The sequence below is a fragment of the Acanthochromis polyacanthus genome, chromosome 9, assembly GCF_021347895.1.
Source record: "Acanthochromis polyacanthus isolate Apoly-LR-REF ecotype Palm Island chromosome 9, KAUST_Apoly_ChrSc, whole genome shotgun sequence".
NCBI classification, from domain to species: domain Eukaryota; kingdom Metazoa; phylum Chordata; class Actinopteri; family Pomacentridae; genus Acanthochromis; species Acanthochromis polyacanthus.
Window position 1 is genome coordinate 5,036,396 of NC_067121.1, and position 25,445 is coordinate 5,061,840.

Here is a 25,445-nt window from a genome sequence, read left to right on the forward strand (position 1 = left end):
TCCTCAAAAGTCGTCTGAAAATTTTTCCGTCTGTAAATACGTTTTGAAATGTGTAAAAAATCTGCCAATCTGTATTAAAATTTGTTCATGTAATAAGATTTGTCCATGCGTACAAAGAGTTTTTTCACTTTTGAAGATTCCGGTTCGCATTGACAAATCTCAGTTCACACAGAAAATTCTTTTACACATTGACAAATCTCACTTCAGACACATGGATTGAAAAACAGACAACTCTCAATTCGCATTGACAAATAGTTTTGCTACAATAATACCCCCATACACCACTGATGCACGATACAGTGTAATGGAAAATTTATTATCTACAAGCATTAATGCTTACTAATTATATGAAAGCATTACATATTATGTGCAACAATACAGTATGTGCTACTTAGTATATGCAGTCATAACCTTTTGAAACTTATAACCTTTGATACTTGTAGTCTTTGAAAACCTTCTCAAAGTGCTTGTGTCTGATTTTGTCTTTGCTGAAGTTCCTTTAACTGTTGGGGTTTTCCCCACATCTGCTACGGATGCACGTAGACAACAATGCTGAAGAATGGTATAAAATAGCTGCCTCCCTCAGAGACTTTGTACTCTCTCATAGACTGCTCTGCGCTCTGTATGATTTGTGCCTTTGAAGCTTCACTGTTTATATTTGCATCATTTGGTTAAAGACGTTCTAAAGAAAGAAATGAAAAGCTTGAGACAAAAAGAGAACAATGCATTTCCAAGAGAATCCATTTAATATTCCATATCAGTCACATAACATTTAACAGACAGTAAAACTATATTTTCTGTCACATCAGGTACCACTACCTCAATTATCAAATGATTTTTTTCTTTCTAATCAGCTCACCAAAAACATAATCATGTTGGGTCTCAACAACCAAAAATAAAATCAACTGTGTGAAAAACTTCAGCTTTAACTTGTACAGTTGATAACAACCTTCTGTTTTTAATCATGAAACATTAACTGCCGACACATCAAAATTTATGCTACAAAGATTTCTTTAAATGCTATAAAGCCAAACTCAAAACAAAATGTCATTAATCAAGATCATTGAGCATGAAATTAGTCATCAGAAGTATCAAAAACATATTCTAAATACTGGAGAAGTTTTATTAATGAAAAGAACAGAGGGAGATATAGAGACCATACTTGGTTACAGACGTCTGTAAAGATCCGAAGATGTCTGTAGACCTGCACACCTTGTGATGCTTATCCTTAATATCCAAAGAAATTTGCTATTTTCTTGACCAAGCCTTTCTTTTCCTTCCTCTCCTGTGTTTCCTCTGAAAGTTCCTCCTCTGTTTTTGTAAGTCTGTCTCGTTTGGCTACTTTGGAGATGAGTGTTGCTCTTTCCTTCACTGCCTCCAGAGACTGAATCCGAGCCTGGTAGCCCTCTTTGGCCTCTGATTCTTCTCCTTGGATCATCATGTCGATGTACTCTGGAGTGGTCAGGGGGTTTGGCCTCAGGGAGATCTCCTGCAGACGAGTAATACTTTGAGCTGACCGATCCATGAGGCCCACCATCACATCTTGAAGATGACCAATCTCCTCCTCTTGTCTCTGAATCAGTTCCTGTATTGTCATCTTTTCTTGCGAAGCTTTTTCATACTTGTGCTTTAACTCTTTCAGTGTCTGCTTCTCTTTGACTTTAACATACTCCCACCTGTATGTCTGGTTGAAGTGAACACGCCAAATACATTTTCCAGGACAGACAGTGCACATCCCTGCCCCATCCATTGATGCACAGCCACGTTTCTCATTGTCATTTGCTATCGCACATGGGTAGTGGCACGTTGTTGAACATATCTGACAGTTGGTAATGTACGCTCCTTTCTCTGTGATCTGTATTTGGACTGGTTTAGTAACGTCCACCTCAATCTCAAAGTTTTCATTTGAAGTCATGACTGTTTCGTGGTCCTTGATCTTTTGTTGGGTTGTCTTAATTTCTTCCAGTTTTGCCAGTCCAGCTTTGACTTGCGGCTGCAAACCTTCGATGGCTGTTTCAAGATGCTTTCGTTCTTTCAACACCTCTTGGGTCATGAGCAAGCTTTTGGTTTTCATTTTCCCCAAAGCAGTGAAGAACTTCTCCATACTTTTGATCCCCATCTTCCAAAACATTTCATCAAAGTTGTCCTCCTCATCCGAGTCCTCACCACCGAGCCCGTGACCTTGGTTGTCTGCAAACAGTGCTGAGTTGTTGAACTTGAAGTGAACAGGAAGTCCCAAGTCATTTTTTGGACATGGAACCTCAGCGATGTTTATTGCCTCAAGAACCGGTGGCTGCTTGCCGTCAGCAAAAGTCACCAGCATCTGGATGTTTTCTGCCACGTCTTTGCCAAAGATGGAGAGCACCGAGTCGAACACATATCTCTGTGTTGCTGTTAGTCGTGCAAGAGAAGCCTGAGTAACAAAACACACCGCATCAAGCTCACTGACTCCATTAATGGAGGTGAAAAGCCTGCGGATTTGTTCTGTGATCTCTTTGTCTCTTGCTACTCCTCTGGTATCTCCAAACCCTGGTGTGTCGACAACAGTCAGAGAGAAGGGGGTTTTAAACCCGTCCTGGTGGTTGATTTTGTACACCGTGACTTCAGATGTTTGACTATGAGCTTGTGATTTTGATTGATCCTCATCAATTAACTTGAATCTGAAATGGTCATTCCACTCTACTCCAACAATGTAGTTGATCATTCCGTTGATGAGAGTCGACTTTCCTGATCCAGTCGCTCCAAGAAGCATTATCGTACGATTCTGCCTCATGCCTTCTTTGCCAAAGTTAAACTTCCTGCAGCCGTCTATGTCCACATCTTCTTCTTCCAGAGGCAGCTTGTAAATTAAGGGCTGGTTTGAGTTTGTTTCCTTGCTTATGTGTTTGAGGTATTCGGCCAGACGTGCAAATTCACGCTTCGTTGTAGAGACATTAACAGTGATGCTTTCTTTGCTTTTTCCATCAACACCACAATCACATCTGACCCTGACTGCATATCCTGTCTCTGACTGAAGCCCTGAAATGATCGCCTCTTCAGCGGTTGTCATTATTTGTTTCCACTGCAAATCTTCTTGTTTCCCCTTATTGTATGTTTGCGCAAAGTCCAAGATGTAGCTCAATATCTGGACATCCTGTCCAAACTCAGCAGGTTTCTTCCAGCGTACTGAGATCTCAGATGAGTTTGCTTCAACATGAGGTTCTCCAGGAGGGCTGCAGGGTAAGGTTTTAATGGAGTCACTGACTACATTGGCCGGCCCGACGCCTGCTGAGGTCACTGCTCTGCATCTGAACATGTACTCTGTGTTTGGACTCAGATCGCTCACTGTGACTTCTCCAGCTTTCAGCACTTTCTTTTGCTTCCATTCCTCCTCTCCTCTGACACAGAACTCCACAAAGTAGGAGGTGATGTTCTCTGTTCCAAATCTGGGAGGAGAAACCTTCAGATTCACACTGTTGTGGTTTATGTCTGCTGCTGTCACAGTTTCAGGCTTTGAAGGCGGCTCAAAGTTCTCACTGACAGAGAAACCGTCTTCATAAAGGTAGATGCTTGAACCTTTCTGTGTCTCATTTGTTAAACCCACCGTCAGGAACTTTGTGTTCTTGTTCTCCATGTTGGCTTCTGCAAAATCACTGAAGAGTTTTGCTTTTTTCCTCATTTCATCTGCTGTTTCTTTGGAAAGGTACCATTGTTCTTTCTCTATATTGTGAATGCGTGGATCCTGAATTTGTTCTGATTTGGTCGTTCCTTTTAAGTAGTTTGATAAAGCTGAGAGGTATGGTTCATCACTTCTCAGTGAGGTGAAGACAAAACACACAGCATGCTTTGCACTGAAAAGTTCTTCATCTAGACCAGCTTGAGATGAGATGATCTTTGTGTTTTTCATCATTTTGGTGAAGGATTTTAGAATGAAGATTTCTCTCTCTTTACAGTCCATCCACTCGTTCAGGTTTTTGCTGTTGAAAGGTGAAGAATGTCTCTTCTTCAGGATCTCTGCCAGCTCAGCCTCTTCTTCTCCTCCTCCTCGGATTGATGGAAGTTTCTTTGCTAAGGTTCGTTGAAATTCCAGTTTGAACTCAGAGCACATCTCTTTAAAACCTTTAATCTTTTTTCTAATCTGTGGGAACTGCTGTGCAGTGGTGGATCTCAGAGCATCATTGGACCTCATTTCCAGCTCACTGAAGTCCTCCAGGACACTTTGTGCTTCTTGAACTAATCTTATACTTATCTGACGGACCAGTTTGGCAGCAGAAGAATCTAAACTAGTCAGTGGCAACAACCAGACCTTCATTGGTACAGCCTTTTCTCCGTTGGCTCCCAGTAATGTTGGCAGGCTTTGGTAGACTTCTACTGCATCCTGATAGGACACTGGATTTTTCATAAGAGAAAAGTCTCCATGGAATTTGCAGGAGAATTTCTCAACATTTGTTGTGTCCTTATCTTCCATTTTTAGGGAACCTTCGCCCTCTATTGAAAAGCAGGGAATCTTCTTGATCATCACTTTCAAGTTGCCCTGAATGTCTTGATGGTTTTCTTTTTCAGACACCTCACGGTCAAACACAAAGAAGGCTTGTGCCCCATAAAGGATTCCTGTGACCACATGTGTTGCTAAGCATTGCTCAAAAACATCTGGATGCTTCACATTGCCTTTCCCAAGATGATTCATGGACAGCTCCTGGAACTTGGTAGTTGTTTCGTATTTCAGTGTTACTCTGGCCTGATTTTTAGATTTCTTATCATCATGTAGGTATTTGGCTGATCCTTCTACCTCGACCAGTCCACCAAGAAAACTTGCTTTCAGGGAGGCCTCGACATTCAGCGCCGATGATTTATCCTCAATTGATTCAGATGCAACTATCTCAAATTGACTGTTGGGTTTTAGTTGCTCTCTTTTGTTTTTTTCCAAGTCATCACGGTCCCACAGTGTCATTCCTGCCAGAAAAAATATTAGAAGTTAGATTAGCTTTTACTTTGAAACAAATAAGATAAATGGTGGAAGAGAGATGCAAGACAAAAAGCAACACAGCAATCACAGAAGTTATGTTATTGAGAGTATGATCAAATTACAAAATAAACAAGAAAAGCACTCAGAGAGCGCAGTACTCTGCCAAAGCTGCTCAGTTGACGTGTCATTTCCGACGGATAAAATCTTCAATAAAAATGACCTTGTGCTGAGCACAGGCATGTGTTATTTATATGCACGTTATGTATTTATTTGCATGTAAATTACCTTTTTAAAGGTCTGTTGATCAGTTCATCAATTTTGGCAAGCCTTTGTTTTGTTAGTGTTAAAATAACCATTCTCTACAGGCTTTTACTTTGAAGATGTATTTTGAATGCTTTGGGCTTTTATTTTGTAACCATTCCAGCGGTACAGGAAGTGTTTCTTTCAAAAGAGGTTTCCTGACATGACAAAGATGCTGCCGAAAAGTCAGAAAATTCATATAAAGATGAAAGAAAACGGTTCCACGCTGTTGCTGTCTAGCAAAGGATGTGTCTAAACTTGGAAGCAGCTGGAATGGAGACAAGTTCTTATGGTGAAGAAATGAGGGAAGGACAGAAAGGTGAATTTGTGTTCAAATAAGGCTGACAGCTGAACTTAACGTGTCTGGCTGAGGTTTGCTACATTGCATGATCTAAATATGTAGCGGAACTCAGAAACAACCCACAGTTTAATCAATTATTCCTTGTATGATTTCCAACTGAAAAATCATGGTCATTTTGTTGTAGGATCACAATCATGTGTTCGTCAGCAGGTAACTGACACAGTGTTCCCGTCATGGTTCAACGACGCTGTGCCAGCAACTGTATCTCCTAATGGAAAATCCCGAACAAAGCTGTGGATCCAGATTATAAACCGCATCACTGGCAAAATCTAATCACTTGGCCCTTGTGTCATTTCTGACTTTCCCTGAAAATTTTATGCAAATCCGTTAGTTCGCTTTTGAGTAATGTTTCACACAGACAGATTCACAGACAAATGTATGCCGATCATCATATAACTCCACTATTCGTTTGTGGAGTAATAAAAGCTTCTTCCACCATCCTTTAAGGTCTCATATTGTTTCCCTTTTTAACAAATTCATGAAACTCTCACTTCCCCTCAATGCGTCACTTTTAATTTTCAACTTAAAACACTGCAAAGAATTTTCACCATAGTGTGACTCATGGGATGTAGACTTTAGATATTGTTATGACTTGCTCTTGGGCTGCAACTGAAGAGGAAATGCACAGATGATTTAACTGCAACAAAAGATTTTTTATTAAGGAAAACATGACAGTGATGTGGGGTAGTAAGCATCGGTAGTGTGTGAGGGTGTGTGGTGTTAGGGGTCAATGTGGGGTGCATGTTGTCAATGTAAAACAAACCAAACTACAACAAAGGACAGCATGGGTGGCTGGATGTGAGAGTAGGGAAGAGAACGGAGCAGAGAGAGAGCTCTGGCTCAGCAGGCTGGCTTATATAGCCAGGTACACTTGCCAGGTGTACCAGGTTAGAGAATTACAGGCTCCGCCCAGCCAGAGACCTGCGAGAGAAGTGCAACAGAGAGACGACAATGACCCTGGAGCCATAACAGTACAAATCTCTAACTGGCCGCCTAGTTCATGCAGTTTTCTCCTCTTTTGCTATCTGAGTGTCACTATTTTCAAAATCATTTTCACTCTGGCTACATCCTTGTATAGCAGTAAATACAGCTGAAATGATTCCTCAAGTTGTTCGAGTAATTTGATTACTAAAATTCCTTGAGTCAAAATTCTCTGAATCGAGGCTTCATTTACTCCAATATGTACTAAACCCCAGGTCACAAAATGGCGGACTGTGATCTGGACCCAGACTTCATCCTATACAAACTTCTTCTTCTTCTTCTTTTCCTTTCGGCTTTTCCCTTCAGGGGTCGCCACAGCGAATCAATTGCCTCCATCTAACCCTGTCTGCTGCATCCTCTTCTCCCACACCAACTACCTTCATGTCCTCTTTAACCACATCCATAAACCTCCTCTTTGGTCTTCCTCTAGGCCTCCTGCCTGGCAGTGGGAAACTCAGCATCCTTCTACCAATATATTCACTCTCTCTCCTCTGGACATGTCTGAACCATCTCAGTCTGGCCTCTCTGACTTTATCTCCAAAGTCTCTAACATGTGCTGTCCCTCTGATGGACTCATTCCTGATCCTATCCATCCTGGTCACTCCCAAAGAGAACCTCAGCATCTTCAGTTCTGCTAACTCCAGCTCTGCCTCCTGTCTTTTCCTCAGGGACACTGTCTCCAGACCAAACAACATGGCTGGTCTCACCACAGTTTTGTAAACCTTTCCTTTCATTTTAGCTGAAACTCTTCTATCACACATCACACCTGACACTTTTCTCCAGTCGTTCCAGCCTGCCTGTACACGCTTCTTCACCTCTTTTCCACACTCTCCATTGCTCTGGACTGTTGACCCTAAGTACTTAAAATCCTCCACCTTCTTGATCTCTTCTCCCTGTAACCTCACTCTTCCACTTGGGTCCCTCTCATTCACACACAGATACTCCGTCTTGCTGCAGCTAACCTTCATTCCTCTCCTTTCCAGGGCAAACCTCCACGCCTCTAGCTTCTCCTCCACCTGTTCCCTGCTCTCACTACAGATCACAATGTCATCTACAAACATCATAGTCCATGGAGACTCCTGTCTAACCTCGTCTGTCATCCTGTCCATCACCATAGCAAACAAGAAGGGGCTCAGAGCTGATCCCTGATGTAGTCCCACCTCCACCTTGAACTCCTCTGTTACTCCTACAGCACACCTCACCACTGTCTTACAGTCCTCATACATGTCCTGTACCACTCTAACATACTTCTCTGCCTCTCCAGACTTCCTCATACAAAGCCACAGTTCCTCTCTGGGCAGCCTGTCATAAGCTTTCTCCAGATCTACAAAGACACAATGCAGCTCCTTCTGACCTTCTCTGTACTTCTCTATCAACATCCTCAAAGCAAATATTGCATCTGTTGTACTCTTTCTTGGCATGAAACCATACTGCTGCTCACAGATGTTCACCTCTGTCCTAGCTTCAACTACTCTTTCCCATCGTGTGGCTCATCAACTTTATTACTCTGTAGTTGCCACAACTCTGAACATCTCCCTTGTTCTTAAAGATGGGCACCAGCACACTTCTCCATTCCGCGGGCATCTTCTCACTATCTAAGATCCCGTTAAACAACCCAGTCAGAAACTCTACTGCTACCTCTCCGAGACACTTCCATACCTCCACAGGTATATCATCAGGACCAAGTGCCTTTCCACTCTTCATCCTCTTCAATGCCCTCCTCACTTCATCCTTACTAATCTTTGCTACTTCCTGGTCCACAACAGTCACCTCTTCTACTCTTTGTTCTCTCTCATTTTCCTCATTCATCAACTCTTCAAAGTACTCTTTCCATCTTCCCATCACACTATTGGCACCTGTCAACACACTTCCATCCTTATCCTTTATCACCCTAAGCTGCTGCACGTCCTTCCCATCTCTGTCTCTCTGCCTTGCCAACCTGTACAGATCAGTCTCTCCGTCCTTACTGTCCAACCTAGCATACAAGTCATCGTAAGCCCCTTGTTTGGCCTTTGCCACCTCTACTTTCACCTTACGCTGCATCTCCCTGTACTCCTGTCTACTCTCTTCAGTCCTCTCAGTGTCCCACTTCTTCTTAGCTAACCTCTTTCTCTGGAGCCACTCCTGCACCTCCTCATTCCACCACCAAGTCTCCTTATCTCCTTTCCTTCCAGATGACACACCAAGTACTCTCCGACCTGTCTCCCTGATCACATTTGCTGTAGTTGTCCAGTCATCTGGAAGCACCTCCTGACCATCCAAAGCCTGTCTCAATTCTTTCCTGAAAGTCATACAACACTCTTCCTTTTTCAGCTTCCACCATTTGGTCCTCTGCTCTGCCTTTGCCCTCTTCATCTTCTTCACCACCAGGGTCATCCTACACACCACCATCCTATGCTGTCTGGCTGCACTCCCACCACTACTTTGCAGTCACTGATCTCCTTCAGATTACACCGTCTACACAAGATGTAGTCTACCTGTGTGCTCCTACCTCCACTCTTATAGGTCACCCTATGTCCTTGCCTCTTCTGGAAGAAAGTATTCACTACAGCCATTTCCATCCTTTTTGCAAAGTCAACCACCATCTGTCCTTCGGCGTTCCTCTCCTGGATACCAAACCTGCCCATGACCTCATCATCATCTCTGTTTCTTGTACCAACATGTCCATTGAAGTCTGCACCAATGGCAACTCTCTCACTTCTAGGGATGTTCTGCATCACTTCATCAAAGTCCAACCAGAATTTCTCCTTCTCCTCCAGCTCACATCCTACCTGTGGAGCATACCCACTAACAACATTGAACATCACACCTTCGGTTTCTAGCTTCAGGCTCATCACTCGATCTGACACTCTTTTTACCTCCAGGACATTCCTAACAAACTCCTCCTTCAAGATAACTCCTACTCCATTTCTCTTCCTATCTACATCATGGTAAAACAACTTGAACCCTGCTCCTAAACTTCTAGCTTTACTACCTTTCCACCTGGTCTCCTGGACACACAGCATGTCCACCTTCCTCTTCTGCATCATGTCAACCAGCTCTCTACCTTTTCCTGTCATAGTTCCAACATTCAAAGTCCCTACTCTCAGTCCTAGACTCTTGGTGTTCCACTTCTCTTTCTTCCTACGAACACACCTTCCTCCCCTCTTTCTTCGACCAACAGTCGTCCATTTTCCACCGGCACCCTGTAGGTCAACGGCACCGATGGCGGTTCTTGTTAACCCGGGCCTCGACCGATCCGGTATGGAAGTCATACATTTGATTCGCATGTTTGGTTTGGCCAAACTGCCGAACTGCCGTCTCTCTCGCTCGTGCTGCATTCAGGGTCGCTCGGACATCTCGCTCTCCTCCTCTCTCACACTCACACATGCTGCGCTCTCTCCCTCTCTCATGACGGAGCCACACACTCTCATAACAATATTTTAACCTGATAGCGTAACGGGCCGTTACGCTGAAATGCGCTGGCGAGAACCCTGTCAACCAAGACCCATATAAAAAAATTTGACGGTACATCTCTATTTTAACCGCTTCTATTTTTCTCATGTTTACAGCTTCATTTAGCAGATCAGAACTGAGCTATGAAGGCAGTTTGACATAGTCAGGCTTTCTTTGTTAACTCAGACTTTCTACTTAAAACTTGACCACACAAACAGGAGCGTTTTACGCATCATTTGACTCATTTTCTGCACAAAATGAAACGATTGTGTTGAGGTTGTTTTCATGGAGAACAATGAGGAACATAAAAATTTATGACAGTAAAAAGTGCTGCAGCTGGAAATTAGGTAAGACAGGAATGTTGGTAGCAGTGGCATGCACAGATAGACAGCAGGTGGTGCTAGAGCTCCTGCCCTTTGCCCTCAGTATCAAGCAGGTGCCCTCCGCATCTGAACTTTTAAAAAAAATTTAAACATTAAACACACACACAGACGCACACACAGAGGCACACACACACACACGACCCGTGCCGTGCCTCAACTTGCCCTGCCCCATCTCGTTCGTGAACACAAGGAGCAGACACACACGTGGCAGCAGCTGCACAGCCCACAGGCATCTCCACCCTGACTGTAGCCACCAACCAGGTAACATGTAAATGAATCAATTATTTTTCATATGCCTCAGTTGCCACACAGTGGATTTATTTTTCTCTGTTGTGAAGTAGCCTGTCTCATGCAGCGCTAAACAACCATGCCTAAATTAGCCAACTGCCCATGTTAGAAAGCCCTCATATTTCGACTGGAATATTGTCTGGTTGTGTCATATACACTATATTGCGAAAGGTATTGGCTCGCCCATACAAATAATCAAAATCAGGTGTTCCAATCATTCCCATGGCCACAGGTGTATAAAATCAAACACCTAGGCATGCAGACGGCTTTTACAAACATTTGTGAAAGAATGGGTCGCTCTCAGGAGCTCAGTGAATTCCAGCGTGGAAATTTGATAGGATGCCACCTGTGCAACAAATCCAGTCGTGACATTTCCTCGCTCCTAATTATTCCAAAGTCAACTGTCAGCTGTATTATAAGAAAGTGGAAGTGGGTGGGAACGACAGCAGTTCAGCCACCAAGTGGTCGGCCACGTAAACTGACGGAGCGGGGTCAGCGGCGCATAGTGCCAAGAGGTGGCCAACTTTCTGCAGAGTCAATGGCTACAGACCTTCAAACTTCATGTGGCCTTCAGATTAGCTCAAGAACAATGCTTCAGCAGAGAGCTTCATGGAATGGGTTTCCATGGCTGAGCAGCTGTATCCAAGCCATACATCATGAAGTGCAACACAAAGCGTGGGATGCAGTGGTGTAAAGCACGCCGCCACTGGACTCTAGAGCAGTGGAGACGCCTTCTCTGGAGTGATGAATGGTGCTTCTCCATCTGGCACTCTGATGGACCAGTCTGGGTTTGGTGGTTGCCAGGAGAACCATACTCGTTGGACTGCATTGTGCCAAGTGTGGGGGGGGGGGGATTATGCTGTGGAGTTGTTTTTCAGGAGCTGGGTTTGGCCCCTTAGTTCCACTTAAAGGAACTCTGAATGCTTCAGCATAGCAAGACATTTTGGACAATTCCATGCTCCCAAATTTGTAGGAACAGTTTGGAGCTGGCCCCTTCCTCTTCCAACATGACTGTGCACCAGTGCACAAAGCAAGGTCCATAAAGACATGGATGACAGAGTCTGGTGTGGATGAGCTTGACTGGCCTGCACAGAGTCCTGACCTCAACCCGATAGAACACCTTTGGAATGAATTAGAGCGGAGACTGAGAGTCAGGCCTTCTGGTCCAACATTAGTGTGTGACCTCACAAATGTGCTTCTGGAAGAATGGTGAAAAATTCCCATAAACACACTCCTGAACCTTGTGGCCAGCCTTCCCAGAAGAGTTGAAGCTGTTCTAGCTGCAAAGGGTGGACCGACGTCATATTGAACCCTACGGATTAGGAATCACTTATGTTCATATGCGAGTCAAGGCAGGTGAGCGAATTCTTTTGGCAATATAGTGTATGTGCATTTCCTCCTTTGCTGAGTTAATTGAATGTTAATGTTTTTTCTGCAGTGTCCCTGAACGTACCTCGAGTGCCGTGTTTTCCTCTATAGCTGCACAGTTTGTTGGCTAGTTTCTCCCGTGCAAATGTTCGGACTGAATGCATGTTGCATTTTTCCTTTACTTGCTGTGTGTAAATGACCAAAGGTGAGTGGTCTTGTGTTCCCAGAGTGTAAACCATGATTATGCACTATTCACTGTTAATTGTTGGTTAAATGCCGTTACAGAAAATGCGTTCCTGCTATTTTTTTTGTTTTTTTCAAATCTCACACTGTTATATTAAGGCAGCCAGTGGTACTACACGCTGCACAAGGTGCCCCTTTTTTTCCACTTTGCACCTGCCCTTCAAAATGTCTGTGCACGCCACTGGTTGGTAGAAAACTGTTAAAAGTGTGTAATGTATTAATTTTACTGATCAATGCAGCTGATTATTGATTACGGACAGCTACACAATAAAACTATCAACCTTCTAAAAGTTTTCCTTGAGGATTTTTTTCAGCAGTGGGGGCAGGCTCTCTGGGGAGCCATGGCAGTGTAAGCTACTGACACCTGACTGCAGATTTACTTTTACAACCTGTTTATTGAGTGGCCAGTTGAAAATGGCTTTTTAAAGGCTGGATGTGAAAATAGAATAAAATAAATAAAACAAAAAAATTCAGTCAATAAAAATATAAACAAATAATAATTTCTTGATGGGGCTATAGAATCAGTGGCAAAGTTTGCACCGAGGCTCAGAACAATTCATTTTTCTGGATTTTGTTTTAGAAGAGCTCTCAGGCTCTGTTGTACGGAAATTCACAGCCTCATAGCTTATGCTTCCCTTTAGATTTTTCTCCTCTACTGTCATCTCTCTCTCCTGGTCCTTCACTCGGCTCTCCCCCTGCTGTACTCTGCTCTCCTTCACTTTGTCCATTGCTCCTCCCTGTCCAATGTTACTTGTCTTATAGGATTACATAAAATATTAACGTTAGATAATTTACACTCACATCACATCTGATTACAAGTGTGAACACAATTTCTTACCTAACCATGTAACTCCCCAGAAGGAGGGCGACCAGGTCTGGGAGCTGTTTCTACAGAGTTCCAGCCATGCATGGATTCATGATGCCAGTGTTTTACAAGGTCATATGATGGGGCATCATCACCAAAAGTTTCTTTCATTTCATCAAAAGTCTTCTGTGGTGTGCGTCCTTTCAAATACAAAAACCGGATAACTGCACAAAACTCGACAGGCTCAAATTCACACCTGACTCAGTTCAAAGATGTATAAATCAGAAATCACAATTAGTTCACAGCTGTAATTTGTCACATAACCCATAGAGATATAAATCATTGCACATGCAAAATTTCAGCTAGATCGGACAACTGGAAGTGGGTCAGGGGCATTACTTATTGAACGCCCCTTGTATATAATATATATTATGTAGATGTCTTGAAGGCATATTATAAACTGGATTTATTTTAATACTGTCATTTATTCTAACAACATTTTTATTTAATTATTAAATAATGTAATATATACCATATTACAATATTAAACAAAGGGACTTTACACAGCTGCATATATATACAAGTACATGGATTTATCACAAAACCCTTATCTGTCTTATATATATATATATATATATATATATATATATATATATATATATATATATATATATTATAAGAAGAACTTTTTACTTCATAATAATTGGCTTTATATCAGAATATAACTTATTCTTTGGACTGTCATTTCTTTGAGGTAGAAATGTACGCAGAATTCTACTTGTAGGGGGGTTGTAATTATTCATTGTGGATTTACTGATGATCTAGTGTCCTGGTAGTTGAGATAATGATGAGCTGTCATTTTGTCATGATTCATTGCACATGGGTTGGTCACTTTGCAAAAGTGAACCAAATACACACCAAGCAATTGTAACCCCCATAAAAATGTAGCGTCTTATTTAAGTAAATCATTTTATTGATAAATTAAAATAAAAGTGTCCATTCCTGAGTAGGTCCGTGAACACACCTTTCACGTGACTTAGGCACACACGCACAAGCAAGCCTGATTCGGCCAATCACGAGCCTTGCACCTCCCTATTCACCTTATTCAGCCAATTTTCCAATGGGCGGGACTTCCTGTTTTGAGTAGCACTTCCGGTAACTCGGTCATGGCGGTGTTTACAACTGAGAAAGTGATGTGGGAAGAAACGAAAACCTCTTTAAAAAACAGAAATGGATCAAGTCTGCCTCATCCGCGACTTATTACAGAGTGGGAGGATGACATGAAAAAGTGGCCGCAAGTCATGTATGGTGATATTTTTAACTATTTCGTGTTGTCTCTTGGCGTTGATCGCTCGGCTATGAGGAATTATAAGAGCACTGAAGCCTATCAATATTTGCACAGTGGTAAAGTCGGCGCTGTTCTGTTACATCAAGAACGGGAATATACGTTTCTTAAAGCTAATGTCAGCCTGAGTCAGGCTAGTACCTCCTCACACATGGTGTGGGTGTTGGTGACAGCTGATGAAGCTCCTGTATCGCTGGGTTGGGACGGTCCTGCAGTCACACTGCTGCGATATTATGGAAGGTATGTTGATCTGAATAAAACTTTATTTGATTCATGTATATACGATGTGGTTGTGCAAACGTAGGTTGTTATTGTCATTTCTGAAACAGCTACTGCGGTTTACTGTATTATTAGCCCTGTCACAAGCTAATGCTAATTCCCTGGAGCAACAAAAAACTGATTCTGACCAAACCGCAGTCATAACAACGTTTCAAAATAGCAGAGAGTATCTTTTTACCTCACTGATGGCATAGCTAGGTCTTTAGTGGAAACTGAACTTTGGTAGAATCGCTGTAGCTGCGCTGACAGTGACCGATGCAAGCTGTGTGTTTACATAGCCATGAGCTGGTCCGCAGAATTCAGATCTAACCTTTCCGTGCTCTAAACAATTCTGAGAGAGAGAAAGCTTCATCGTTCCCCAGTTGTTGTGGCACCCACAGACAGCGCAATTGATGCCAAACATGTTAAAATCGCTTAAAAGAACAGTTAAAAGTAGCTACAGTAGCGAGAGGACTCGATGTTGTTGTAGTGCGAAGACGGTCAACCGGAAGTCGATCTCAAAAATGGCGCCGCCCTGCCTCACTTCCGGAATAAGGTGAATACAAGCTACTGCCGCGCTGCTTACTACAGACTCGGGAGGAAGGCAACACGAACGGCTGCAACAGGTTTGTCTTGCTAATTCCACTAAGCATGCTTATTTTAAATCGTGTGTGTGTTTCTAATTGAATGTACAACTTATAGAGGTCGGACACCACCGCGGATAGGACGCTGGGTACTTGCTGGGTGACATTCATTGTGGAAATTGGTGAGTCTGTTGTCCTGTTATCAGTTATGCTATTAGCATTAGCCGCACTCATTTAACTTAGTGCAGATCTGTGATGCTAATGCTAGTAGGCCTTGGGTTGTTTATAAGCCGCATCGGCAATGTTTTTACTGATCCCTTTTTGGTTTCAACACTGTAACCTAGAACCTAGATTCCCAACCTGGGGTCCGCGCCCCCCCAGGGGGGGCGCCAGAGAGCTCAGGGGGATTGCAAGGCTTTGACTTCTTTGAGGGTGTCAAAATTAGATTTGCTTATAGACATAAAAATAATGATGAGAACACTATGGCATCATAGCCGGCTGAAGGAAAAAGCGCCGCGGTGCGTCATTTTTCACTGCATGCTGCATCGCCAAGCATTAGCCAGCAAAAAACTTTCCGAGGACCTAAATAACACATTAACAACTGTAATTAAAGTTGTAAACTTTATAAAGGCTCGCCCCACAAACAAGAGACTTTTTGCCCAGCTGTGCGAGGATGAAGCGCACCAGACGCTATTACTGCACACAGAGGTGCGCTGGCTGTCCCGTGGAAAAGTGCTTGTGTGTTTTATAGAGCTGCAAGAAAAAATAAAGGAGTTTGTGCAAGATCACAACCCACAGCTGCGCGAGCAACTTACTGATGCGTTTTGCATCAAAACAGCATATCTGGCGGACACATTTACTCTGTACAACGAGACAAACAAGCGGATGCAGGGACCGGAATCAAACATTGTGCATTGTAAAGACGCACTGGGTGCTTTTGTGCGTAAACTGGAGTACAGATCAGGAAAAATGTCAAAAGGAGCCTTGCAACAGTTTCCGCTGCTGATGAAACAGTCTGGGGGCACTGTGTGTGCGTCTTTACGCGCGGAGTTTACGCGGCACATGAACCTGCTGCAGGAAGAAATTAAGTCCCACTTTGCTGATGTTGATGAGTACTTATCAAAGGAAGCGTGGGTGGTCGATCCCTACACCTCCAGCCTTCAGGACGTGGAATACATCGGTTGTGAAGATGAGCTTGCCGACCTCCAAGATGATACGGTGTCAAGGAAATATTTTCAGGAGAACGGATACAAAAAGTTTTGGATAGTGAAAGGACACGCTGTTGCACTGAAGCTGGCCATGCATGCAATACGGAGGGTTATTCTTCCGTTCAGCACCACATACACACGTGGACAAAATTGTTGGTACCCCTCAGTTAAAGAAGGAAAAACCCACAATTCTCACTGAAATCACTTGAAACTCACAAAAGTAACAATAAATAAAAATTTATTGAAAATTAAATAATCAAAAACAGCCATTACTTTTGAATTGTTGATTAACATAATTATTTAAAAAAACAAACTAATGAAACAGGCCTGGACAAAAATGATGGTACCTCTATAAAAGATTGAAAACTATTTGACCAGAGTGACATGATTAACTCAGGTGTGTCATTTAATTGACATCACAGGTGTTTCCAAACTCATAATCAGTCAGTCTGCCTATTTAAAGGGAGACAAGTAGTCACCCTGCTGTTTGGTGAAAAGGTGTGTACCACACTGAACATGGACAACAGAAAGCGAAGGAGAGAATTGTCCCAGGACATCCGAAAAAAAATTATAGACAAACATCTTAAAGGTAAAGGCTATAAGACCATCTCTAAACAGCTTGAAGTTCCTGTGACAACAGTGGCTCATATTATTCAGAAGTTCAAGACCCACGGGACAGTAGCCAACCTCCCTGGACGTGGCCGCAAGAGGAAAATTGATGACAAATTGAAGAGACGGATCGTTGGAATTGTATCCAAAGAGCCCAGAGCAACCTCCAAAGAAATTAAAGGTGAACTCCAAGGCCAAGGTACATCAGTGTCAGATCGCACCATTCGTCGTTGTTTGAGCCAAAGTGGACTTCATGGGAGACGACCAAGGAGGACACCACTGCTGAAAAAAACTCATAAAAAAGCGAGACCGGAATTTGCAAAAATGCATGTTGACAAGCCACAAAGCTTCTGGGAGAATGTCCTTTGGACAGATGAGACCAAACTGGAGCTTTTTGGTAAGGCACATCAACTCTATGTTCATAGACTCAAAAACCAAGCATACGAAGAAAAGAACACTGTCCCTGCGGTGAAACATGGAGGAGGCTCAGTAATGTTTTGGGGCTGCTTTGCTGCATCTGGCACAGGGTGTCTTGAAAGTGTGCAAGGTACGATGAAATCTGAAGACTATCAAGGCATTCTGGAGAGAAATGTGCTGCCTAGTGTCAGAAAGCTTGGTCTTAGTCGCAGGTCATGGGTCTTCCAACAGGACAACCATCCAAAACACACAGCCAAAAACACCCAAGAATGGCTGAGAGAAAAGCGTTGGACTATTCTAAAGTGGCCTTCTATGAGCCCAGATCTGAATCCCATTGAACATATGTGGAAGGAGCTGAAACATGCCATTTGGAGAAGACACCCATCAAACCTGAGACAACTGGAGCTGTTTGCTCATGAGGAGTGGGCCAAAATACCTGTTGACAGCTGCAGAACGCTCATTGACAAATACAGAAATCGTTTAATTGCAGTGATTGCTTCAAAAGGTTGTGCAACAAAATATTAAGTTATGGGTACCATCATTTTTGTCCAGCCCTATTTCATTAGTTTGTTTTTTAAAATAATTATGTTAATCAACAATTCAAAAGTGATGGCTGATTTTGATTATTTAATTTTCAATAAATTTTTATTTATTGTTACTTTTGTGAGTTTCAAGTGATTTCAGTGAGAATTGTGGGTTTTTCCTTCTTTAACTGAGGGGTACCAACAATTTTGTCCACGTGTGTACCTGTCTGAGACGGCCTTCAGTGCACTTGTTACAATAAAAACAAAAGCCCATAACAGGCTCGATGCCCACCAGGATTTCCGGCTTGCAGTCACAAACGTAACACCTGACATTCCTCCTCTCGTCAGAGATATGCAAACCCAAGGAGGTCATTAGATTATGAACAAGATGACTACGTCAAAAAAAGGGCACCGTTTTTTTTTTTTTTTTTAAACACATTTCTTACAAAGAATACATTTTGTGAGTGTGTCTCATTGCCTTTTGAGCCACTTATTAAAAGTTCTACTCTGGTGCAAACAAGTTTTAAACAGATTATATTATTATTATTATTGTTCTTATTTTCAAGTAAACGTGGATGTGTTTAAATGGCATAATTCTGTTTCTGAATGAAAAGAGAACTGGTTATTGATAACAAATTTATTTAGCCAGTTATTGTTTTTATTTTCTTTTGTTGTACTTTTGTCTTCAGAGATTCATTTGGAGTTTTAAGGAAAAAAGTTTACTTTTACTAAAAGTGGTACATTTTCCGTGTGAAAATTTCTCATGCAGATATTAAAGTTCAAGTTAATTTCTGAAAACATTTTTTCCACATGCGATTCCAGGGGGGGCTCCGGCTTACTTGGATGTAAGTAGGGGGGGCTCTGAGGAAAAAGGTTGGGAACCACTGACCTAGAAGCACTTTAAGCAATGAGCTACAGTAAATGGACTGATTTAGAATTAGTTTTTGAGTGTTTTGAACTGTTATTTGAATGTGTATGCACTGAAATGAAATAACTAGCTAGTGTTAATAGAATTGAGTGAACTTAAGAATGAATAGTCGGCCCTGTTTTCCAAATAGGCCAGGTGTGCCTGGTTGGCACAGAACCACACGAGGCGAGCTGACCCAAAAAGGAGCCTGAACTAAAGTCACCATCTCAACTCAGTCCTGCGGTCTGGTAGGGGCTGTTGCAGCCAGTCCTCCCCTGTTCTCTCTGTCCCCCGCTGTTCGTATATGAACTGCTTTGCGCTATGGACTTTGTCTCTCATATCCCAACCCATGCGTTTTTCTATGGACAACAATACAAAACTCTTTCAACCTTATTGCGGACAGTAAACATTTCCACCAACAAGTGGAAAATTGTGGAGGAGAAAAAGAGTATTATACTCTGGTTGGTTGATGGTGTTTCTATTGTGTTTTGACCAATGTTTTTGTGAACTGTAACAAAAAGGGAAAAATACTTTTTTGTGTGTGAACTACTCAAGCTTGAGAATATTCTTAAATCTCTGCAGATTGTAAATATGTCCCATTTCAACTCACTGTAAATAACAATACACGAGCTACTTTAAAATCTATTCAATTGTCTGTTTTTTATTATACTGATGCACGCACCTCCCTAGAGACGAATTCTTACATCTTCTGAACTAGTCCATATTCATAACTTTAGCAATACAACTCGTACTTGCTACACAATACTCAGTGAGTATCTGCACAATGTGAGAATGGGTTTGAAGGCCTATATAAAGGCCCAAAAAAGGCCACCATTGTTAGTCCAGTGAACAGCATCATGCCGCGTCTATCACATGAACAACGTCTCCGGGCACTGGGTATGGTGGAGGCCGCTTTGAGCTACAGTGATGTATCCAGGCGTATGGGCTGTTCCCAACCCACAATCAGAAGCCTGGTCCAAAGCATGCGCCAACGGATTGCTGCCTGCATCCAAGCAGATGGAGGCCATACTCGGTACTGACTGTTGTGACTTTGTGTTTGGAAGGTGCTGTTTTCTTTTGTGAAATTCTTTATTTTGAAATCATTCTTGAAACTTTAGATTTTTGTTTCTGTATGCCAATATGCTAAACAAATGATTCATATGAAGAAAATCCAGTTTGGGGCTTCAAAATAAAAATTATGTTGAAAAATATAGTCTTAAAGTTTTTAACGACTGTCAGTGTACAATTATAGGTATATATGTCTAAATATTTATTAAGAAGCATATTTAAAAATAAATAAAAATATAATGATTAATTATTGTCAGTAACAGGTTATAATACGGGGCTCTGTTCTGCCATGCTTAGGAAATGTATCTTGTACAGAACTTTTCACTGACATATTAAATGACATAAAATAAACGATAAATTCAACTTACTTATGAAAGGTTTTCCCCTTTCCTGTCCCTTTTCTGTAAGTACAGTTAATTGCTGCACAAGACGGCATAATAAATGGTAAGAAACGTTGTATAATAATAAAAATACCGAAAAAGAATAACACGTACAAGTGCATGGGATTGCTTTGTTTTGACCAGTGGGGGACCACAGCAGGGCTTTTTTTTGGGGCTCGCAGGATGTCCGCTTTAGTATATCCGGTTACCTCAGCTTCAGCTGCCCAGTACAACATCCAGGGTTTATTTATAGATCAGTGGATATACTGTATGTGAGCTTGGAAACAATTCCAAACCACAGGCACATTGTTCTTCAGGCACAACAAACGTGTGACTGCAGCCTTGCATGGCTTAAAGTGAAAAATAATCTTAAGCTTAAATGTTTTGGGTTTTGGGTGGAGGTCGGGGTACATTCTAGCTCACCAATAACAAATTAAGATATCTACTTTCGCAAACTCAGACTACAGATTGTAGTAATACCAAAAAAGATCAGTAGGTCCTGTTAGGTACTCCATCAGACTAGAACACTAGAACAACAAATCATTAAAAACATGGAAAAGGACATTAATTCACCTTTTAACAATATGTGCACTATTTATTCTGAAAAGCAACTGTGTAGACAGCTACAGTGCTAAAAGAAAATTTAAGTAGATAAATAAAAATGTAGTTTGTAACAGCAAACTATAGTTCAGTTCAAATGCCAACAAAAAGCATTAAAATGCTCTCAGAACTGGGAACTTAAATAATCAGAAATACATAAGAAAACAGAAAATAATACAGTTTACTACAGAAAACACACACATCCATGTATATATTTATTTATATATATATATGAATGAAAGACAAACATGACAGAAACTTTTAATGTGCTTTGTCAGCATTGAAAACCTAAAGGGTAGGTCAACCTAACATCTATAAGATGTAGCAAATATAAAAACCTCTATAAATCTAAAATGTAAACTGTGATGTACTGTACAAAATCATGTTCAGCTTTGAGCTAGAAAGCCTCATAGAGACTATAGGATAGGGTTTGATCAGAACAAAGGTCAGTGAGCTGCTGGATGAATGTAGCCTAGCCATGCTACACCCATGTTTCTGACGGCACAAGGGTCTAGGGAAGCTCGACAGGGAGGGAGGCTGGCTAAAAGGTTGTCTATCAAATCCCTCTGCAGCAATTGGGTAGGTATACAACCAATCAGCGCAATGAATAGGCTGACGTAGTTCCTAGAGCACCGGCGGATTGTGGCTAAGTCCCATTAGCTTCCCAACCAGTGGAGCCAACTGGTATATTAAGGATTTGCCATATCCCGTCGGCATAAGTCCAAATACGTCTTTCTTCTCAATGAAACACTTCAGTGCCGTCCTTTGTTTATCTTTCAAGTTGAATTTTAGCTTCAAATCTTTAAGGGCTGTGGCCAAAGCCAAAGATAACTGTTTATTGTGCGCCGGTTGTTTCTGTCAGAATCGTCACGCCTCTGTCGTCACTTCGTTACGCCCGCCTTCTGACTCTACACTTCATGGTGATTGGTCCGGCCAGTTTTAGGAGAATCCAGCCTCGAGCCTTATGGAGGGTAACTAGACCCACCCTGGCAGAGAATTAAATTCATTGCCGTGGGTTGTCTAGCGCAGCTAGGCTAGGATGACTGTACTGTGAGAAAGAATTGAACTGAGTGCTGGGACTGGGTGCTGGAATAGAAATCTTCCCAGTTTATATGACTTCTGTATTATATAATTACAGTTTTCAGTCCAGTTTCCTTTCTACAGCACTAAACAGAACACAAGCCATCTTAGGTTACTTAGGTTACTTTGCTTAGTACAGTCAGGACCGTATACTGTAGTAGTTTTGTGAGATTGTGCTCTCGTTTTGATTTAAATCAGAATGTAAAACATTTGTTCTTGATGGGTGTATCTCTGTGGGTTTTTATTTTATCTAGACAGTCTTTCATTCGGCTACTGTCAACATGCTACTGGAGCCAAGACCAAAAAATCTTTTTCCTGTAGGTTCCCAACCTGAGTTCTTAAATTGAAATGCTGGAATTTATTTTGGGTTCAGTGAGTTATAGTTGCATTTAATTCCTTGATAATTTTCCTTACCAGGAATGATCATGTCCTGGCGACAGTCGTACAGCATCCCAAGACTGAACGGTCGGCCGAGCGCTGCGACCTCCATCGTCCTGCCGGTTTGAGGCTCCATCTTTTGGCCGAGACTAAATAACACAGACAGTTTGGTTTAGCAGCAGTTTGAGTTCCTCTGCTTTTACTTAAAACAAACAAAAAAGCCCTAAAAAAAATGTAAACCTGGGGGGTGTAAATTACACGTTTCATACAGAAGGAAGCCCTTAAGATGTCTCCAGGTTGATGCAGTTAAGTTACATGACTACCTTTTAAAATACCCTTAGTGCTCTCACACACATTTCTTTTTACTGTCAGACATTGACTCTGATCAAAACCACTTTAACTGTCAGGTTTTAATTTCAGCTCAGTGATCAAAAGGCAGCAGTGAAGTGGATTAAGAGCCAACATGTAGAGTAGAGCTGCTCTTTGCTTTCTACTAGTTTTAAAAGGAGAATTACTTCTGTTCACAAAGAATTAGAATCAGATAAAACGTTACCAGAGATGTTCCACCTCTAAGTTAAAGTGTTTATTATTGCCTTGCTGTTTTCAGTATTTATTCCAGTTACAGAATCTTTGGATGAACCCCAGAGCTCAGATTAAACAGCAAAGATACACAACAGTACATGCAACACAACACAAAGAACATAAATGTACTTACAGCAGAGATATGTGTCGACATCTGAAGGAGTGCTGCAGTTTCAGATTTTATATCCTCTGAGAGAGAGAGAGACCCACCTCCTGATGTTTATTCACTGATGGGAGGCAGAACTAAGAAGAAATGGACTGATTTCCCAGAAATGACATAACCCACTGCACAACTCACATTAGATTTGCTAATGTTCAGAAAAAAGTCCATGATGTCTCAGGCACATAGCAGGCAGAACAACGCTGCAAAGACTTTTATGACTGTTACCAGCATGTGTGCAGAGATTTTCTTTCACTTTCAGGTTTACAGGATGATTTCTGGGAATTAGTCGTACTTTTCTTAAATGGACTTGTTTCCCTGTTCACTTTTGCCTGCTGACTAAGACTTTCTCATATCTAAGATAACAGGAATAAGGCTGTTATTTTGCGTACACTGTACATATACGACAGAGCAAAGATATACAGCAGTGCATGCAATGCAACAAAAAGAACATACAATCATGATCCAAAGTCTACATGCACTGGTACAAGACAATGTACAGTTGAAGACAAAATGATTAGCCCCCCTATGACATTTTACGTTTTTTTTAAATAAATTTTCCCAGTTGCATTTTTAACAGAGCAGAGAATTTACAACATTGCACTTTCTAAACATGCTAGTTTTCTTTAGAAAGTATAAATTAATTGTTTTTGCACACAATAACAGAATATATTTCAGAAAAATGAAAAATTACAAGGGTCAATATTATTAGCCCCCGTAAGAACTGACCTTTTTATTAGGCCAAACCACAAACCACTGTTGTACAATCATGTGCTTTAACATTGTAATGCTCACAGGTTGTAACCAATCAATCAATCAATCAATCAATCAATCAATCAATCAATCAAGTTAAAACCAAGGGTTGTCCTACACTTTACGCACAATATAAAACCTTAAGTAAATAAATGTTTATTTTCTTGTTGGTGCCGGTTTTGATAAATTTTATGTGAAACTTTAACGTTAGATTTAATGCTCTCCAGAGCTCGGTGAGGTTTCCTTTTGTGTGTGTTGACCAGACAAGAGAGTTAGCATCCAGTAAATATTAGTTTGAATGTGATTTAGCGATGCGCTGTGCTAACCAAGCTAGCTGACCCGTCATAGCCTGATTAAATGTTAAATGTAGCAAAATTAAGCTAACGATGTTTGTGTTGTTTCATGCAAGCAGCTGAAGTGTGTGAAGAACACGAATGGACAACATCCTCAGTGAACCACGTCCTGTTTAGCTTTCACCCACAAGGAAGCACAGAGCAGCTCTTTCAGCAGTTTATTATTCTCTGTTCTTAGTGTTCACAGGTTCCATTTATCGCCTTTAACTTCATCTCTGCTGTTGTTATATAAATACAATACACCGTACATGTTGCTATCATTTATATCAAATATGCAGCATTAAAACATCAACAGATTCAGGTCAAGAGCTTCATTATTACGTTACTGCACATTTAAAAACTGCATTCTTTAACTATTCTGAACTGTAAAGATGTGTAAACACATGTAATAAATGAAATCAATAATGTGTTGCTGCCAGTGAAGTGTAAAAACTGAACAGTCTCAAGACAAGTTGTATTCTGAAGAGAGGAGCTGAATCTGCAGCTTTATTGTCATTGCTGGAAGGATGAGGAGGACATCAGTGCTGCTCTTCCTCACAGTGATGAAGGAGAAAAGACTCTTCAGACAACCACAGCCGGATGTTCATGTTCTCTGCAGCTCTCAGTCCATCAGACTATCCATCCATCCATTCTCTATACACCGCTTTATCCTCACTAGGGTCATGGGGGGTGCTGGAGTCTATCCCAGCTGACTCAGGCGAAGGCAGGGGACACCCTGGACAGGTCACCAGTCTGTCACAGGGCTACACATACAGACACACAATCACACTCACATTCACACCTACGGACAATTTAGAGTAACCAATTAACCTCAGCATGTTTTTGGACTGTGGGAGGAAGCTGGAGTACCCGGAGAAAACCCACACATGCACAGGGAGAACATGCAAACTCCATGCAGAAAGATCCCAGACCCACCCCGGGATTTGAACCGGGGATCTTCTTGCTGCAAGGCGAAAGTGCTAACCACTACTGCACTGCGCAGCCTTTCCATCAGACTAGATGTTCCCAATGAGCCAGACCAAGGCTGGAAGGAAAAGACACTAACAATGAGGAAAAGCTCTCCAAGGTTATTTCATTCCAACTGATGGAACGTTAAATATCAGAGTGAACACAGCAGCACATGAATGGAA

General features: G+C 41.8%; 1 protein-coding gene and 1 long non-coding RNA gene across 2 annotated transcripts; one reads left to right on the forward strand and one right to left on the reverse strand.

Annotated features, from left to right (window-relative positions):
• Positions 1 to 727: 727 nt before the first annotated feature.
• LOC127535326 (uncharacterized) lies at positions 728 to 23,225 on the reverse strand. The gene is made up of 3 exons (XM_051952988.1): positions 23,183 to 23,225; positions 22,504 to 22,616; positions 728 to 4,932 (listed from the first exon to the last, which is right to left on the reverse strand). Exons 2-3 carry the CDS (start codon positions 22,601 to 22,603, stop codon positions 1,229 to 1,231), a joined length of 3,804 nt encoding a protein of 1,267 aa, XP_051808948.1. The 5' UTR covers positions 22,604 to 22,616; positions 23,183 to 23,225; the 3' UTR covers positions 728 to 1,228.
• LOC127535376 (uncharacterized) lies at positions 15,370 to 19,606 on the forward strand. The gene is made up of 2 exons (XR_007944212.1): positions 15,370 to 15,478; positions 19,113 to 19,606. It is a non-coding gene; the product is annotated as an uncharacterized LOC127535376 (long non-coding RNA).
• Positions 23,226 to 25,445: the final 2,220 nt, after the last annotated feature.